The 18,242-nt window shown below is 35.9% G+C and overlaps 1 protein-coding gene across 3 annotated transcripts in view; it reads left to right on the top strand.

The window, feature by feature from the left end:
- Positions 1–18,242, top strand: part of VMP1 (vacuole membrane protein 1) — a 131,194-nt gene that overhangs the window by 42,616 nt on the left and 70,336 nt on the right. For all 3 annotated transcript variants that reach the window (XM_024127912.3, XM_024127913.3, XM_024127911.2), the window contains exon 6: positions 13,734–13,901. In XM_024127912.3, the coding sequence (XP_023983680.1) occupies positions 13,734–13,901 (168 nt within the window). The remainder of the gene's footprint in view (positions 1–13,733; positions 13,902–18,242) is intronic.

The following is an 18,242-nucleotide window of genomic DNA, read 5'->3' as shown; positions in this document are numbered from 1 at the left end:
AGCCTTTATTCACAAAGAGAGGTAGCAGACTGGATTTGATCTCCCGGCTCTAGTTTGCTAACTGTTGCTCTAACTCATGGGATGACAGTAGTACACCAGAAGAAGCATATTGAGCTTGGGAGCCTTAGTGAGCTAGCCACCCCCTAAGGATTTTTACGTGACATGTTATGCATTTGATTCCTCCATTTGCCAAAAAAGGATTATCACTTCTCCCAGGTCATAATATTAGACTTAACATGATGTTTTAGAAGAGAATATAGTTGTGTGAGTGCTTGAGTGGTCTGTAAGACCATCAAGGGGGAAAAAAAACAACTTTTCATGAAGAGAAAAGTAAAAGAATTTCTTCCAGATGAGCTGCCTGATGGCAGCAAAATTTAGTTCTAATCTCATATTCTAAACCATTGATGTGTGCAATTATTAAATACCAGTCTTTACAACACAGCACCACTCATTTAGAGAAATAAATAATTTGTGGATTACGTTTAGATTGATACAAACAATTAGGAGAAGTGACAGGGTAATTTCAGTAGCCACCTTAAAATTATTTCCCATTACTAGAATATATGATTCATAATATATTCATAATAATAACCTGGTAAACAACCAGTTTAACAAAAACAGGAACTTTGGTACTTCATAATGAGAAATATATCTCAGACATGCTCCTTATATGCATTCACATTATTATTCCTCAAGTTATAAAACAAGCAGATGATTTAAGAGCCATTTGTAAACTGTGCATGCCATTAATGATTATAAAGTCTATTCTATTTAACAGTAACAAAGAAAATGAGTCCTTCGGCAGGAATTTACAAATAATGTGATACATGAACAGTTTTTGACACTAGGTGGAGCAGTTTCCCGGAGAAAGGCTTCCCAAGCCCTATATTCCTTTCAGAATAAGCCCAGCTCTTAGACAAAGAACTCTGAGAACAAAAACTATCAACAAACATTAAAAAATGTTAAAGGCACTCAAATATTGGGCTATAAATAGAAGGCTGAATATATTTTGCAGATAATTTTTCTCTTTGTCATATATTTTAACCCCTGAATTCTCTCACGTTTGGGGATCAAAATGGTAGGGATTTTCTTTCTTTCTTTCTTTCTTTTTTAATTTTTATTTATTTATTTATTTATTTTTGGCTGTGTTGGGTCTTCGTTTCTGTGCGAGGGCTTTCTCTAGTTGCGGCAAGCGGGGGCCACTCTTCATCGCAGTGCACGGGCGTCTCATTATCGCGGCCTCTCTTGTTGCGGAACACAGGCTCCAGACGCGCAGGCTCAGTAGTTGTGGCTCACAGGCCCAGTTGCTCCGCGGCATGTGGGATCCTCCCAGACCAGGGCTCAAACCCGGTTGCTCCGCGGCATGTGGGATCCCCCCAGACCAGGGCTCAAACCCGTGTCCCCTGCATTAGCAGGCAGATTCTCAACGACTGCGCCACCAGGGAAGCCCTGGTAGGGATTTTCACATTAGAACTGCCCTATCTAGGTGGCAGTTGGTATGTAGAAAAGTTTGGGAACTATTCAGTTACACTGTAGAATAGATCAAGGTTTATAAGAAGATATAACATCAAGACATTATTATCTGAATGGTATTTATGAGTTATTTGTTTAATATGACGATTTTAAATTAAGAATATAGTTTTATAGATAAAAATTGGTAGTTTAAATTCACTGGAATTGAGTTAGTAGATGTCAGGAGTGTTTTAAGTACCATGAGAAACCATGGCCATATAAAACTGTAAGTTCAGAATGCAGTTATCAGGTGTAAAAATAAGATATAAATGAATAAAGAATTCTACTTAAAAACAAAAAAATGACCTTTTAAAAAATTTTTTATTTATTTATTTTTGGCTGTGTTGGGTCTTCGTTGCTGCACGCAGGCTTTCTCTAGTGGCGGAGAGAGGGGGCTACTCTTCGTTGTGGTGTGCGGGCTTCTCACTGCAGTGGCTTCTCTTGTTGCAGAGCACAGGCTCTAGGCATGCGGGCTTCAGTAGTTGTGGCACACAGGCTCAGTAGTTGTGGCACACGGGCTTAGTTGTTCCGCAGCATGTGGGATCTTCCTGGATCAGGGATCGAACCCATGTCCCCTGTGTTGGCAGGAGGATTCTTAACCATTGTGCCACCAGGGAAGTCCCAAAAAAATGACCATTTTAATAGAAAAAGATTTTTGAAAAAAAATTTTTGGCTCTTTGTTAAAATAGGTACAGGGAAAGTTAATTGTGAGATACTTGCTCCTGTGTAAGATTCAGAGGTCTGTTTCTGCCTTAACGTTTAGGATCATTTCATCACAAAATGGGGTAAAAATTGTACATTAAAAAAAAATGTACAAAAGAAATCCAACATCTTGATTACTATCAAATGTTTATAGAATATCTCTGTCTATAGCACCCTGTTTCCTTTAGTGAACAAGTACTTTATAATATGTATATAATACTTTATAGTACTGTTTTATATATATATATATATATATATATATATGGCTGTTTTTTATACTTTTTGACTCTTGGCTATTTATTGCCTAAAGGTGAACAAGTACTTTATAATATGTATATAATACTTTATAGTACTGTTTTATATATATGTATATATATATATATATATATATGGCTGTTTTTTATACTTTTTGACTCTTGGCTATTTATTGCCTAAAGTAAGTGTTATTTGGAAAACTGCATGGACATAGGTTGAAGTGAGATAGCGAAGCAGTTTCAGTAAGAGAACTGTTGTAGTAATTGTTTAATGCCATGAGGTGGAATAATTCTTTTAAAAATTGTTAGCCAACCTGTTCTCTATTTTCCCTGCTTGACTTCTGATTATCGCTCCATAGCTTACGTGTCTATCCCTCGATAAGACAAAAAAAGAGAAGAAATTGCCAAAAGTAAGATTCTAGCGTGACTTAATATTGCTCTGTATAGGTATAATGACTCTGGCTATAAGCATGCAGTGACTCAGGGCTCTTGTGGGAAGACCAACAGGCCCTTCTTAGAAAAGGTCTGTTTGCCTTTTTTTGATGAGGGCATGATCAGCTATTCTCCCTGTCTTTCCCCAAGGAATGACTCATGTATTAACTCTTAAGAGCATCACCACATCAAAAGTAGAAAGCAGGGTCTCCAGGACATAGGGCTGGGTTTTCACCAAACAGAAGGGTATGCACAGACTGACTGACTTCCTGCCCTTAAGTCACTATTTATTCATGTGACTTTGTTAATATGTGTTTAAATGAAAGCTAAGAAGATTCAGTTTTGCTGAAATCTGTTCTGTTGGGTATATATTTTAAACAATTTATAACCTTTTTAAAAGCTCTCTTTATAAATATGTGGTCCATTCCTCCTGAACACTTAAACCAACTTTATGATCAAAATTGCTTAGGTTTAGAGAAGAAAAGTGAAATATGTCTTTATTTATGGATTGATTGAATATAATAAAAATGACTTTAAAAATAGGTCCTTATAACCTGAAGCATGAACTACAGAGTTTACACATTTTTTGTTTTGGTTATTTTATGCTTATCGTAACACTTTTACTACATAATGTCATACATTGCCGTGTTACCTAGGTTGTGCAGGCATTATTATCATTATTATTTTCAGGCTTTTCATCAAGTGAGGAATGTGAGATAGAAGTCTGATTACATCTAGTAAGTTACTAACAGATTTACGAAACTAAAATCCACATTAACTAATGGCCAAATTACTGCTTTTTTACATATTATACTGCTTTTTATAGTTAGGGACCAGGGGCTTAAATTTGTAAACTCGGGACCTTCTTCACAAAAAGAATATAAACACTAGTTAAACTTCTCAGTGCCTATTTGGAATCAACAGTTTTATGCTCTAGCCTTCTAGAATTATTTGTTGTATACCATAACCTTAGGTAAGTTGTTTTCTGACTGCGATGAGAAAAGCAATGATTAAAAGAATTTGAAGAGTACAATTCCTGTTTGTAAAAGCATTTCTAAACTCCCCTAAAAGTTGGACTTAAAGAAAACAAAGGTTTTGCAAGTCATACGGACAACCATCTGTCATCTCCTTTCATTTATTTATCACCCAGATATTCCTAATGAATCACATTCCAGACTAACCACTGACTCCTTTTGTTCCTCAGTGAAGGAGTGTGGCAAACAAATGTTTTCCCAGTGAATCAGCAGAGGATTCTTGATTTTATTACCTTTGTCCTAAACTTTCCAGACAAAACTAATTGGGAGTTTTGCCTTTGGGATCTCAGTTGACTTCTGTGTGTGGATGATGAATTAGGCTATGAACTGACATTACAGATGTGCAAACAACTCCAGTCTTTAGGAATGTTTTATCAGTTCTGAGGGAGCCGCCTAGAGTGGAAGAATGTCTGTCTGTATGCCTGCTCATCTTCCTTAAAAACCTCATACAGGGACTTCCCTGGTGGTACATTGGTTAAGACTCTGCACTTCCAATGCAGGGGGCACAGATTCGATCCCTGGTCAGGGAACTAAGATCCCACATGCTGCAGGGCGCTGCCAAAAAAAACCCCCAAAAAACCTCATACATACACATACTGCACTCTTAATGTGACATCATATTCTGCATCTTAGTTGGTAAAAAGGCTTGGCTAAATTAGGCTCATAATTAACTAATATGATCATTTTAGGTTTTCACCTTTTAAAAAATGTCTCTGGAAGAAAGGGCCCCCAAATGAACTGAACAATAAAGTTAAAAATCCAGAAAACACTTTTCCTTACATGAAGCAGCAGTACATAGACTAGTTTGTCATTTACTAATATGATATTTTTTTCAGGTTTTTTTTTTTTTTTTTTTTTTTTTTGCATTACGCGGGCCTCTCACTGCTGTGGCCTCTCCCGTTGAGGACCACAGGCTCCGGACGCACAGGCCCAGCGGCCATGGCCCATGGGCCAGGCCGCTCCGCGGCATGTGGGATCCCCCCAGACCGGGGCGCGAACCCGTATCCCCTGCATCGGCAGACGGACTCTCAACCACTGCGCCACCAGGGAAGCCCTTTTTTTCAGGTTTTAAGGTGTGACTGTCCCACACCTTTCTTACAAAGACCCTAATTTGTATTTGTGGCACCAGGACTGCTTTCTCAGGGCTTACATAGGTACTACATTATTATCAGGGCACTACTTAGAACTTCTCTTCTCTACCGGATTAGGATATTTTTGTGTGTTATAATTTCAGGAGTGATAATTTTACCTCTAGGATAATTTTTTTTAATTCTAAATTTCTCTTAATTTGACAGAGCTAGTAGGATATTTACTATTCCTGAATGAATGTAAATTGTAGAAGTATAACTTTTAAAATTTATCTTAAAAGAATGTCTTAAGTTAAAATACTTTTTCCACAAATACCTATATCTGCTCTTATTAGGAATCCTACCCCCTGATCTAACTATGGTTTTGCTCTCACCCAGACATCTTCTTGCCTGGCCAAGCACTACATCTTTTATCCTGGACAAAGCAAAATTATTCCATTATCAAAACTTTGGAAAATATAGTGTAATACAGCTCATGAGACTAAGATATATGAGGCTTTGAACTGAAGCAAAACCAGATGTTTCATATGTCACAAATAGCTGAACTATCTTGTTGAGTTGACTTCACTTAGAATGAGTATACTGAAGTACCCACCCACCCCAAAAAAGGACCCTAAAAACCTGTCACTGATGAGAGTGTAACTTTTCATCACAGTCATAAAATTTGACCTTCGTATCATTAAAGGGAACTTCCATTGGCAGTAATTAGGAACTCTCAGGGGCAGTTAGTGAACGTTACTTATGACCTGGTTGCTAACTAGGAAATTTATAGAGCTTCCTGTGCTGGGGAATAACAACCTGGGCTGTATATAGCTGTTTAACTTCCTTTGATTACCACTATATAGATTAAAGGACACTGTCCTTAAATAGAAAAATTAACCTTTGAGGACTAACATTTGCTACTTTTCCTGAAGAAGTACTCCTTGTATTGATCTTTACTTACCTTGCCACATGGCACATTCTTTTCAATGTGCTGAGATTTGTTTTATACCACAGTATATGGTCTATCTTGGTGACTGGATTTCATGTATACTTGAAAAGAATATGTATTTGGCTATTTTTGGGTGTAGTGTTCCATATTGTTCAAGTATTCTATATCCATACTGGTTTTCAGTCTACTTATTCTATCAACTAAAAAGAGAAATGTGTTGAAATTTCAACTCTAATTGTGGATTTGTTTATTTCTCCTTTTAGTTCTATTAGTTTTTGCTTTATGTATTTTGACATTCGGTTATTAGGTGCCTGCACATTTAGGATTATTCTGCCTTCCTGAGAATTAGCCCTTTTATCATTATGAAATGTCCTTTTTCATCTCTAGTAATATACCCTCTCCTGAAATCTACTTAATCTGGTATTAATGTAGAATACTCTATCTTTTGTATGATTTTGTTTACATGGTTTATCTTTTTTCATCCCTTTACCTTTACTTTTGGATCTGGATATTTAAAATGGGCTTTTTATGGACAGCATGTACTGAGGTCTTGCTCTTTAATTCAGTGTGACACTCTCTGCCTTTTCATTTGTATGTTTGGCCCATTTGCAATTAATGTAGTTGTCAATATGGTTGTGTTTAAGTCTATCCTCAAACTGTTGGTCCCACCTATTTTTTATTCTTTTCCTGCCTTCTTTTGAATTGAACATTTTTTTTGGTATATATAATGTAACCACATTACAGCATTATACTCCATTTTCTCCCTCCCATACTTTATGCTGTTGTTGTCATGTATTTTACTTCTACATATGTCATAGCTTTTGCTTTAAGCAACTAGTTATTTTTTTAAGAGATTTTAAAATGAGGAAAAAAGGTATTCTCTATTTCTAGTGCTCTTCACTCTTTTATGTACATTAAAGTTTCCATCTGGTATCACTTTTCTTCTGAGAACTTCCTTTAACATTTATCTCCTGGAACAAATTTTTTTGGCTTTTGTTTGTCTGAAAATGTTATTATTTCATCTTTATTTTTGAAATATATTTTCCCTGAATTCTAGATTCACAGATTTTGTTTTTTCCTTTCAGCACTTTAGAGAAGTAATTCTATTGTCTTTTGGTCTGTTTCTGATGAGAAGTCCTATCTGTATTTCCCTTTAGATGACTCAGTCATAACTTGGAAATATTGTGGGTTTGGTTCTAGACCACTGCAATAAAATGAATATGGTGATATAGCAAGTCACACGAATTTTTTGGTTTCCCAGTGCATCTAAAAGTTATGTTTACAATATAATGTACTCTATTAAGTGTCTAAAAAAACAATATATATACCTTAATTTAAAAATAATGCTGTTAGGGAGGGTGGGAGGGAGGGAGACGCAAGAGGGAAGAGATATGGGAACATGTATATGTATAACTGATCCACTTTGTTATAAAGCAGAAACTAACACACCATTGTAAAGCAATTATACTCCAATGAAGATGTTAAAAACAAAAATAATAATGCTGTTGGAAAAATGGTGCCAATAGGCTTGCTTGACGCAGGATTGCCAAAACCTTTAATTTGTAAAAATCACAATATCTGCAAAGTGCATTAAAGTGAGGAATGCCTGTAATGTGCTTTTATCCCCTCAGATTGCTTTTAAGACTTTCTTGATATTGCTGAATTATAGAATTTGATTATGATGTGATTATGGTGATTCTCAGCAATTTGATTATGTGTTTTATTTTCTTTATGTTGATCTTGACTTAGGTTTGTTGAATTTCTTATATCTGTGAGTTGATGGATTGATATTTTTCATCAAATCTTGAAAATACTTGGCCATCCCTTCCCCAATGTGTGTGTGTGCGCACACACACACACACAGACTTCACCCTCTATTTCTGGGGTTCCAGTTACATGTATATTAGACTGTTTGGTATTATTCCACAGGTTACTGAGGTTCATTTCTTCCATAGCCTTTACTCTCTGTCCTTTAGTTCAAATACTTTCTATTGCCTTGTCTTCAAGTTCTCTAATATTTTCTTCTGTGGCATCTAATCTGTTGATTATCCAATGAATTTTCCTATTCGTATATTATATTTTCAGCTCTATAAGTTCCACTTTGGTTTTTTTTTATACTTTATATTTCTTCCCTCATTGTATTTATCTTTTCCTTTAAATCAGGGATCAGCAAACTATTTCTGTAAAGGGCCATATAATAAGTGTTTTAGACTTCATAGGCCATAGAGTCTCTGTCAGAACTACTCAGTTTTGCCATTATAGCACAGAATTAGCCAGAGATGATATGTAAATGAATATACATGGCTGCATTCTTTGAAACTTTATTTATAAAACTGGTGGTGGGCTGACTTTGGCCCCTGGGCTGAAGTTTGGCAATTGTTGGTTTAAATCTTTGAACATACTTATATTCACTGTTTTTAAGTCCTTGTCTGCTAATTCCATAATCTCTGACATATCTGGGTCTGTTTCTATTGATTAATGTTTCTTCGGGTTATGTGTCATATTTTCCAAACTGCTTCACATCATATCTAGTTATTTCTTACTGGATGCTGGAATGTGATATTAAGTTGTTGATTGTATGGATTTTGTTATCTTCTTTTTGTCAATTTTTTGTTTTGGGGGCAGTACCAGTGGATCAACTTGATCTATTTAAGGCTTTTTTAAAAACCCTATTATGGTCTGTATAGAGTAGCTTTTACTGTAGGCTCTTTCCAAGGTCTTCCCTGAATGTTGAGTCTCTCCACTCTAGCTAGATGAAGTTCACGTGTTTCCCAGCCCCGTGTGAAGTCTAGGAATTGTTCAGCTTACAACCCCGTTAGTTGTTCTTTTCTCACTAATTGTACTTTGCCTGGCCTTATGAAATCTCATCATAGAATGCAGTGGAGCTTTGTGTGCCAGAGTCTCAAGGGGACCCCCATGCACACATGTAGAGTCCTTTCTCTGCATAGCTTTCTCTTCACTAGTATTCTACGCCACAGATTTCAACCACTCAGCCCCCCTGAACTCAGATTTTCTTCTCAATGCAGCAAGACCACCATGCGTTGCTTAGGGTCTTTGTCTTTGCATTATGGATTTTACTGCAGACACAGAATGTGTCTACAAGTGGAAAGCCAGAGTCATCACAAGGCTTCCTCATTTGTATCCCTTCTCTCAGCAGTCAGAAGTATTATACTGCCTGTGGTACAGTGTCTGAAAAAAATTGTTCCATGTATTCTGTTTAGTTTTCCAGTTGTTTAGTGTAGGAATGTATGTCTCTACCAGTCACTTCATGATATGAGGCAGAAGATTCAGCCACAGGCCAGAATCTCTAGCCCATACATATCAATATTTGCATACTCCCATGAGAACTGGAACGTCCTGCTCAGTACCATTGTGTTATTTTTATGTTTTATAGTGGATCTTTCCAGGTAGACTTTGCTGCTTATACTGTAGCTGTTTGTCTTTATCCCTCATTTCTTCATTTAGTATGGTTTAAATGTGATTCTTTCATATTTAATACATTATAGTAGGAATTGTAGGTTTTAGAAAACAGACTTAAAAGGTAGTTTGAATATGTGTAACTTTTAAAATTCTCTTAATCAAAATGATTGTTTTTTAGTTTTTGTGTTTGGATTTTTCATGTAAACTAATATTTATCTCAGTCAAGTCTGTTATATTTAGGAACCATTAACCTATAACGTTGAAAAGAACTTGTGAGGTTTCCTATCAGTTAACACAGTCTAAACTAAAATGTCAAGATACAGGTTAAATGGGCGCTTGAGAATGAACAGAGGACAAGAAGCTGAGTTATTCATGTTCATTTTGTCTGGGAACCACCACATCTGCCTCTAAGGCTGAGTAATCATGACCTGTTAGTGTGGTTATGGAAAGTATATATCAGTTTAACTGTGTGAACCATCCTTTCTTTAGGGAAAATATTCTCATCAGATTGCTGAAAATTTCCCTTTTTAGAACATTTAAAATTAAAACTATGAATCAGTCTTTTATCTTGTTGGATAACCTGTTTAATCTGTTGAGGTGCATATTTTATTTTTGTTTCTGGAATAGAAATGTAGGTTTTTCCTTCCTATATAATCCCAGAAATCTTATTATTTTAGTGTCTAGGACGGTTCAGTTTTTGTTCACTTAGAGTTCATTTCTAGAGGACAGTTGTAGGGATATCATGGACAGACTCTTGAATTTCTTTTGTTTTGCCTAGTAGTATCACATTTCTCTTTTGTGTTTTCAAACAGTAAATGTGGAAGTTACAGGGGTTTTAAAAAAATATTTATTTATTTTCTTTATTTTTTTTGGCTGTGATGGGTCTTAGTTGTGGCATGCAGGATCTTCATTGAGGCACACGGGATCTTTCGTTGCGGCGTGTGGGCTTCTCTCTTCTTGTGGCACACAGGCTCCAGGGCACGTGAGCTCTGTAGTTGTGGCGCGAAAGCTTCAGTGGGCGCTGTAATTTTGCGGCAGGCGGGCTCTCTCATTGAGACACACAAGCTCAGTTGTTGTGGTGTGTGGGCTTAGTTGCCCCGCAGCATGTGGGATCTTAGTTCCCTGACCAGGGATAGAACCCGTATCCCCTGCATTGGAAGGCGGATTCTTTACCACTGGGCTGCCAGGGAAGTGTCCCCCCCCCCTTTTTTTTTTAAATTGCATCTGATGTTAGCTTTAAGTAAGTGTACAGTGAGAAATTTTTCACTAATTATTTAGTTACTCTGAATTCTACAAACTTTAAACTTGGGTGTGTGTGTGTGCGTGTGTGTGTGTGTGTGTGTGTGTGTAGGATCACAAAATAATTTTTTTCTTTAACTGAAATCTCTTGTGCACATAATATTCAAAGAAACAGTTGTAGATTTCATGGTTAATCACAACTTTTCAAAAAAAGAAGTTCCTTTTTTAGAGATTCTATAATCATTTTTTAAACTTATTATCACTATTTATTGATTTCTGTGAATTAAAATTCAAGAAAAAGATGAAGAGACTAAAAATTCACATAGATTTTTTTTTTTTTTTTTTTTTGGTCCAGAAGAAAACCTTATAGTTAACTGAGTCAGTGCTAAGTGTAGGATTTCATTTTTTAGATTTTTATTTGAACACAAAATGCAACCGTATTTAGGGAGAAATGTAGCTTAGATTTATGAATGTCTGTCTTTTTCGTATTAACATGCAACAGAAAAATTTGTTTAATGTCACCTTTTATCTAGATAGCAGTAGGAGTTCTTTAATGTTTTATTTCCATCACTACATCTTATGCACTTTGTCTTTGAGCCACAAATTCTTTCACCATGTGGTTTAAAAAGACTTTCCTATATCCAAAGATCACTTATTGTATGTGTATCTATATATACATACATATATATGTGTGTATGTATATAATTTTATTCTACAAATACAGTACTTTTGTTCATAACAGCTAATGGCTAATACTTTTTGAGGGCTTATTGTATGCCCAGCACTGTTCTAAGCCTAGTACTTTATACCCGTGTTAGAGTAACATGTTAAGAATATCCAACTTCTAGAGTTTACACTTCATGAGAACTTTGGAAATTAGCAATGGATTTTATTGACATCTTGATTATGTTAGGGGTTTTTGAATTTTGGAGCTAGATAAAAACATAAGATGAATCTAATTCTTTTGCCTTGCAGAAGAGTAGCTTGAGGTTAAGTGACTTGTCTGAGTTCGCTTATTTTCTGACACCTAATAGCCTATTAGAACCTAACCTATTTGAAACTCTAAAGGAGCTTGTTTAAAACATACAGTTTGGGGGGCTTCCCTGGTGGCACAGTGGTTAAGAATCTGTCTGCCAATGCAGGGGACACGGGTTCGAGCCCTGGTCCAGGAAGATCCCACGTGCTGCAGAGCAGCTAAGCCCATGTGCCACAACTACTGAGCCTGTGCTCTAGAGCCTGCGAGCCCACGTGCCGCAACTACTGAAGCCTGCGCGCCTAGATCCCATGCTCTGCAACAAGACAAGCCACCTCAGTGAGAAGCCCGCGCACCGCAACCAAGAGTAGCCCCTGCTCGCCGCTACTAGAGAAAGCCCGCACTCAGCAACAAAGACCCAACGCAACCAAAAATATAAATATATAAAATTTTTTAAAAATCAGTTAGTTAAAATAAATAAATACATAAAACATACAGGTTGGGAATTCCCTGGTGGTCCAGTGGTAAAGAATCCGCCTTAAAATGCAGGGATGCAGGTTTGATTCCTGGTTAGGAAACTGGGATTCCACATGCCTCAGGGCAACTAAGTCTGTGCGCTACAACTACTAAAGCTCGCATGCGTCAACTAGAGAGCCTGCGTGCCCGCAAACTACAGAGCCCACGTGCTCTGGAGGCCGCGTGCCACAACTACAGAGCCCAGGCACCCTGAAGCCTGCATGCCACAACTAGAGAGAAGCCCACGTGCCACAACAAAAGATCCTGAAAGATCCCGCATGCCTCAACGAAGATCCTGCGTGCCGCAACTGAGACTCAATGCAGCCTAAAATAAAACAAATAATAAATAAATCTTTAAAAATAAAAAACTTAATCTTAAAAAAAAATAAAAATAAAGTAAAATAAAACATACGGGTGGGTTCCCTTGTCCACCTATTGAATCCACTTATGCTTAGGGGACCCTGAAATTTATATTTTTAACAAAGTCCATAGTTGATTCTTATGCAGACACCTCGTCCTGGCATACATGTTCATTTGGGAACCACTGTGTTTAAACCTTTATCACACATCTAAATGTTAATTCATTTTAATCTATATTATTATTATTAATTTGTAATATTGCAAAATAAAGGTACAAAGCAGCCCAAAAGCTTCCATAGAAAAAATTAATTTAAATCAAAAACTAACTGATACTGTTTCCACAGTTTTATTTTTGTTTTAGGATCTCAGTGGGAAAGATAAGTGAGGTAATTACTTCATCAACTATTTTTTTTTGAAGTATAGTTAATTTACAATGTTGTGTTAGTTTCAAGTGTATAGCAAAGTGATTCAGTTATATATGTGTGTGTGTGTATATATATATATATATATATATACTTTTTCAGATTCTCGTCCATTTTAGGTCATTGCAAGATACTTAGTAGAGTTCCCTGTGCAATACAATAGGTCCTTGGTTACCGATTTTATATGTAGTAGTGTGTATCTGCTAATCCCAAACTCCTAATTTCCCACCCCCACCCCCACTGTCCCCTTTGGTAACCATAAGTTTGTTTTCTATGTCTGCATCAACTTTTTTAAGTAAGGACAAAATATAGTATTCTTAAATTATGCCTAAAGGAATAGGGGCACAGGAGGTTTTTATCACAGGGTATGGCATTCTTACAAATGAGATATGTGGATAAATAAAATAAGAATCAAGCCAGAAATCATATGGTTTCCAGGGTCTAGTGTTGGGGGAAGGAGATTGACCTCAAAAGGACACAAGGGAACTTTTTGCAGTGATGGGACTGTTCTGTATCTCTATCTTGATAGGTTATGGTTATACGACTGAATATAATTGTCAAAGGTTATTGAACTACTGACCTAAAAAAATGGCTCTTACTATATGTAAATTATACCTCAGTAAATTTGAAATTGGTTTTTAAGAAAGCAAACCATGAAGAGATTCTGGAAAGGATTATTTTTTCAAATTATCAGTTGTATCTTGAAATATTTAGGTAGATTCTTGTTCTTTAAAAGCTAACATTTTTCTATTAATATAGAGTGATTAAGGTACCATTAAAATAACATGTCTATTAATAATTGCTTTCTCTTTAATATTTCTCATCAGAGATTTCTCATATTTTTTTGTAGGGTCCACATATAGCTTCAGTTACATTAGCTGCTTATGAATGCAATTCAGTTAATTTCCCTGAACCACCCTATCCTGATCAGATTATTTGTCCAGATGAAGAGGACACTGAAGGAACCATTTCTTTATGGAGCATCATCTCAAAAGTTAGGATTGAGGCCTGCATGTGGGTAAGATGTCCGTTTTCATATTTGTCCAAAATTAACCTCACTGTCTTGATTCTTTGTACCTCATTGAAATTGAAGCCAGATATATACCAAGTCAGTAGATAATTAATTCATAAAGTTACCAGCTACCTAACTTCCATGTAAAAGAAACCTTTAGAGCTTCTCCTGTTCATGAATAACATTCAGAAGGGAGGCAGGAAACCTTAGGTACCAGGAAGCATTGATACCAAGTAGACAATAGCAGGGAAAAGGAGTATAGATGGTGCAACTATACTACTTTGTAAAGTTTTACTAACGTTTATAAAACTTGATAAACACATAGCAAATGGTTATATATCAGTCTAAATTAGGTAAGTATTATATGTCTCCTGGATTTAAATACTCTCTGTGTTTATTCTTAGAAGACTCATTTCATTTCCTGAGTTGTTGTAATACTAAAGTAAGGTCAGACTGTATTGGAGGTATCAGACTATATGGTGACCTTACTTTCAGAAGTTCCAATTATTCTTTTTATGGCTTGCTTAATATATTTTGGGAAATTTTGGACTACATGATCAATGGTAGATGTATTTTAATCTGCATATCCACACAAAGCATTTTTTATATGCTTAAATTCATTCACGTGTATATCATTGAGGAATAGTTCATTTGCTAAAGACTTCCTACTACCATTTGAATTATTTTTTAATTCATCATTTGGAATCATTAAGTTTTATGTTCCCTGTAACGTTTTTTCCCCTAACAGTTTCTTATAAAATGAAAAATGTGGAACACATCACTTAAAACTCTTAATTAAAATGAACGTGAATAGAATGCCCACAGAAGAGGCAGAGTTTTCAAACACATTCAAGCATTTATGTCGTGTTTTAAAAGAATTAAAAGGGATATGCCATATATTGAATTTGTTGACTATGAAAGACAGGAAAAATTGTCATATTTCCTGTTACTCTTTTATAAATACTGGAAACAAATTCATTGTACTAGTTGCATATGTATTATAAATTTTACCACATTAGTCTTTTTTTTTTAACATCTTTATTGGAGTATAATTGCTTTACAATGGTTTGTTAGTTTCTGCTTTACACATTTGTCTTTTGATGAAAAGCTATTAATAAGATAACTAGATACTCAGAACATGCTAGAAAAGGAGTATGTATATAGACTTCAGTTTTCTGTTGTTCTTTTGTTCTTTCAAACATGATTTATGTGGCTAGATTAACACTAATGCCAACAAAGAAAATTTTTCATCCCAGTTGGCAGTGATAACTGCCTCTTCCAAAGTGCATATTGTCTGAAGCACTCATTTGGCCTCGCTCCATGCATGCCTCAAATTAGTTAAATTGGCTGGTGTAGTGGCTTACTTCCCCAAATAAATTTTAAGCTCCTCAGAAAATTCAGACTGTACCTTAAATTTATTACTCACAGCAATCAGCATTAGGCTTTGCTCATAGTTCAAGAATACCAATAAATACTGATTGTCTGAATGTTTGTTCTTCATATTCCCTTCTTTGAAACTGTCTTTTGTTATGTAAAAAAGGTAGCACATATCAAGTTATGCTTAAATTGGTTCCTTTTGTTTTCACCATTTACAAAGACAGTCCTTTCATCAAAGGGTGCTGGGAAAACTGAATATCCACATGCAAAAGAGAGAGGTTGGATCCTTACCTTACACCATATGTAAAAATTAACTCAAAATTCATCAAAGACCTAAACTTAAGAGTTAAAACTATAAGACACTTAGAAGAAAATATAGAAACAAATCTGTGTGGTGATTTGGCAGTAGTTCTTAAATAAGACATCTTTAGCAGAGGCAACAAAAGAAAAAAATAGATAAATTGAACTTTGCTAAAATTAAAACTTGTTGTACATCAAAGGACACACTATCAAGAGAGTTAAAAGACAACCCACAAAAAGGGAGAAAATGTTTAAAAGTTATATATCAGATAAGGGTTTAATATTCAGTATGTTTAAAGAACTACACAACTCAACAACAAAAAGACAAACAACCCAATTAAAAAATGGGCAAAGGATTTGAATAAACATTTCTCCAAGGAAGACATACAAATGGCCAATAAGTGCACAGAAAGATTCTCAATATCATTAGTCATTGGGGAAATGCAAATCCAAACCAGAAGGAAATACCTCTTCACACAGATTAGGATGACTATTATTTTTTTAGAAAACGAAAAATAACAAGTGTTGGTGAAGATGAGAAATTGGAACCCTCATAGATTGCTGGTGGGAATTTAAAGTGATTTAGCTGCTGTGGAAAAGAGTTTGGTGGTTTCTCAAAAATGTAAACATAGATTTACTATGTGATCCTTCTCTAATTCCATTCCTATGTAAATACCCAAACTGAAAACTGGGACTCTAATATGTACAGAAACTTGTAGTTCACTGTTCAGCAACATTATTCACATTATCAGAAAGGTGGAAACAATCCAAGTGTCTCTTAACAGATAAATGGATAAACAAACAGTAGTATATACACATAATAGAATACTATTCAGCCATAAAAAGGAATGAAGTGGGCTTCCCTGGTGGCACAGTGGTTGAGAGTCTGCCTGCCGATGCAGGGGACACGGGTTCGTGCCCCAGTCCGGGAAGATCCCACATGCCGCGGAGCAGCTGGGCCTGTGAGCCATGGCCACTAGGCCTGTGCGTCTGGAGCCTGTGCTCCGCAACGAGAGAGGCCACAACAGTGAGAGGCCCACGTACCACAAAAAAAAAAAAAAGGAATGAAGTTCTTATACATGCTGCAATATAGATGAACCTAGAAAACATGGTAAATGAAATAAGCTACACATAGAAAGAGATACTGTATGATTCCACTTATGTGAGCTATCTAGACAATTCAAATTCATAGAGACAAAAAGTAGGTTTGAGGTTACCAGGGTTGTGGGGAATGAGAAGTTAATGCTTAATGGGTATAGAGTTTCCATTTGGGTGAAGAAAAATATTGAAACTATAATGATGATGGTTGCACAACATTGTGAATACAGTTAATGCCACTAAGTTTTATATTTTAAAATGGTTAACTGGGATACACTCATAAAAAGTCAATACTGGGACTTCCCTGGTGGTCCAGCAGTTAAGACTCCACTGTGTTCCCAGTACAGGGGGCCCGGGTTCAATCCCTGGTCCGGGAACTGGATCCCGCACACCACAACTAAAGACCCGGCGCAGCCAAATAGATAAATAAATGTTAAAAAAAAAAAAAAAAGTCAATACTACTGAAGTTGAGAAATGTTGATTTAGAGTGTATTAGCCTTGATTCTTATATTTTACCCTTTCATAAAATTGATCCCATTTGTGTTCACATCCATATTTTTTTTTTCAGGGGAATGTCTTGCTTGATTAAAAACTGTTAAGTTATTTAAAATTTTTACCTAATTTGTACTTTGCAAAGTAAAATATCTTTACAGACTTCACTATCATTATAAATATAGTAAATCAGTAAAATCATTAAAATACATAGCACCTCCAATTACAAGATAAACACCAGGGTCAACCTCAGTTTCAGCTTGTTCACATAAGTCTTTGGAGCCCATTGAAATGAACTGTTTGATGTTGCTGATAAGTAGGTTACCTTTTTTCAGTTTGTATCTTTTTCATCTTTCATCATAATTTGACTATATCACTAATGTAAGGCTTCACAAATTTTCTTTTCAGTTATAAATTCCAATAATAGTTATTAAGCCTCCAAGCATTGGAGATTCAGAGTGAGCAAAACTTAACAGTCTCTACCCTCATGGAGCTTTACATTCTAGTGAGGGAAATAATTATGGAAAAATGTATATGTAAGTATTGTTGAAAATTTATATATATAAATATTTAAACAAATTGAGATAAGTGCTATGAAGGAGAAATTTATTGTATAACACAAAAATGTTTTCCTAGTCTGTGATTCAGGGAAGATTTCCTTGAAATAGCAGTGTTTCAATGGATATCTAAGGATAATAAGGAGTACAGTGAGGCGGCAGGATGGTGGCAGGGCAGAGGAGAGGAAGCATGTGTGATGACTTTCAGATAGAGAACATCACCTTTTTTATTTTTTTTTTAACATCTTTATTGGAGAATAATTGCTTTACAATGATGTGTTAGTTTCTGCTTTATAACAAAGTGAATCAGTTATACATATACATATGTCCCCATGTCGCTTCCCTCTTGCATCTCTCTCCCTCCCACCCTCCCTATCCCACCCCTCTAGGTGGTCACAAAGCACTGAGCTGTTCTCCCTGTGCTATGCGGCTGCTTCCCACTAGCTATCTGTTTTACGTTTGGTAGTGTATATATGTCCATGCCACTCTCTCACTTTGTCCCAGCTTACCCTTCCCCTTCCCC

Source organism: Physeter macrocephalus, chromosome 14 (assembly GCF_002837175.3).
Source record: "Physeter macrocephalus isolate SW-GA chromosome 14, ASM283717v5, whole genome shotgun sequence".
Taxonomy (NCBI): domain Eukaryota; kingdom Metazoa; phylum Chordata; class Mammalia; order Artiodactyla; family Physeteridae; genus Physeter; species Physeter macrocephalus.
The sequence above is the reverse complement of the archived record's forward strand: the minus strand, read 5'-3'. Positions and strand labels throughout refer to the sequence as shown.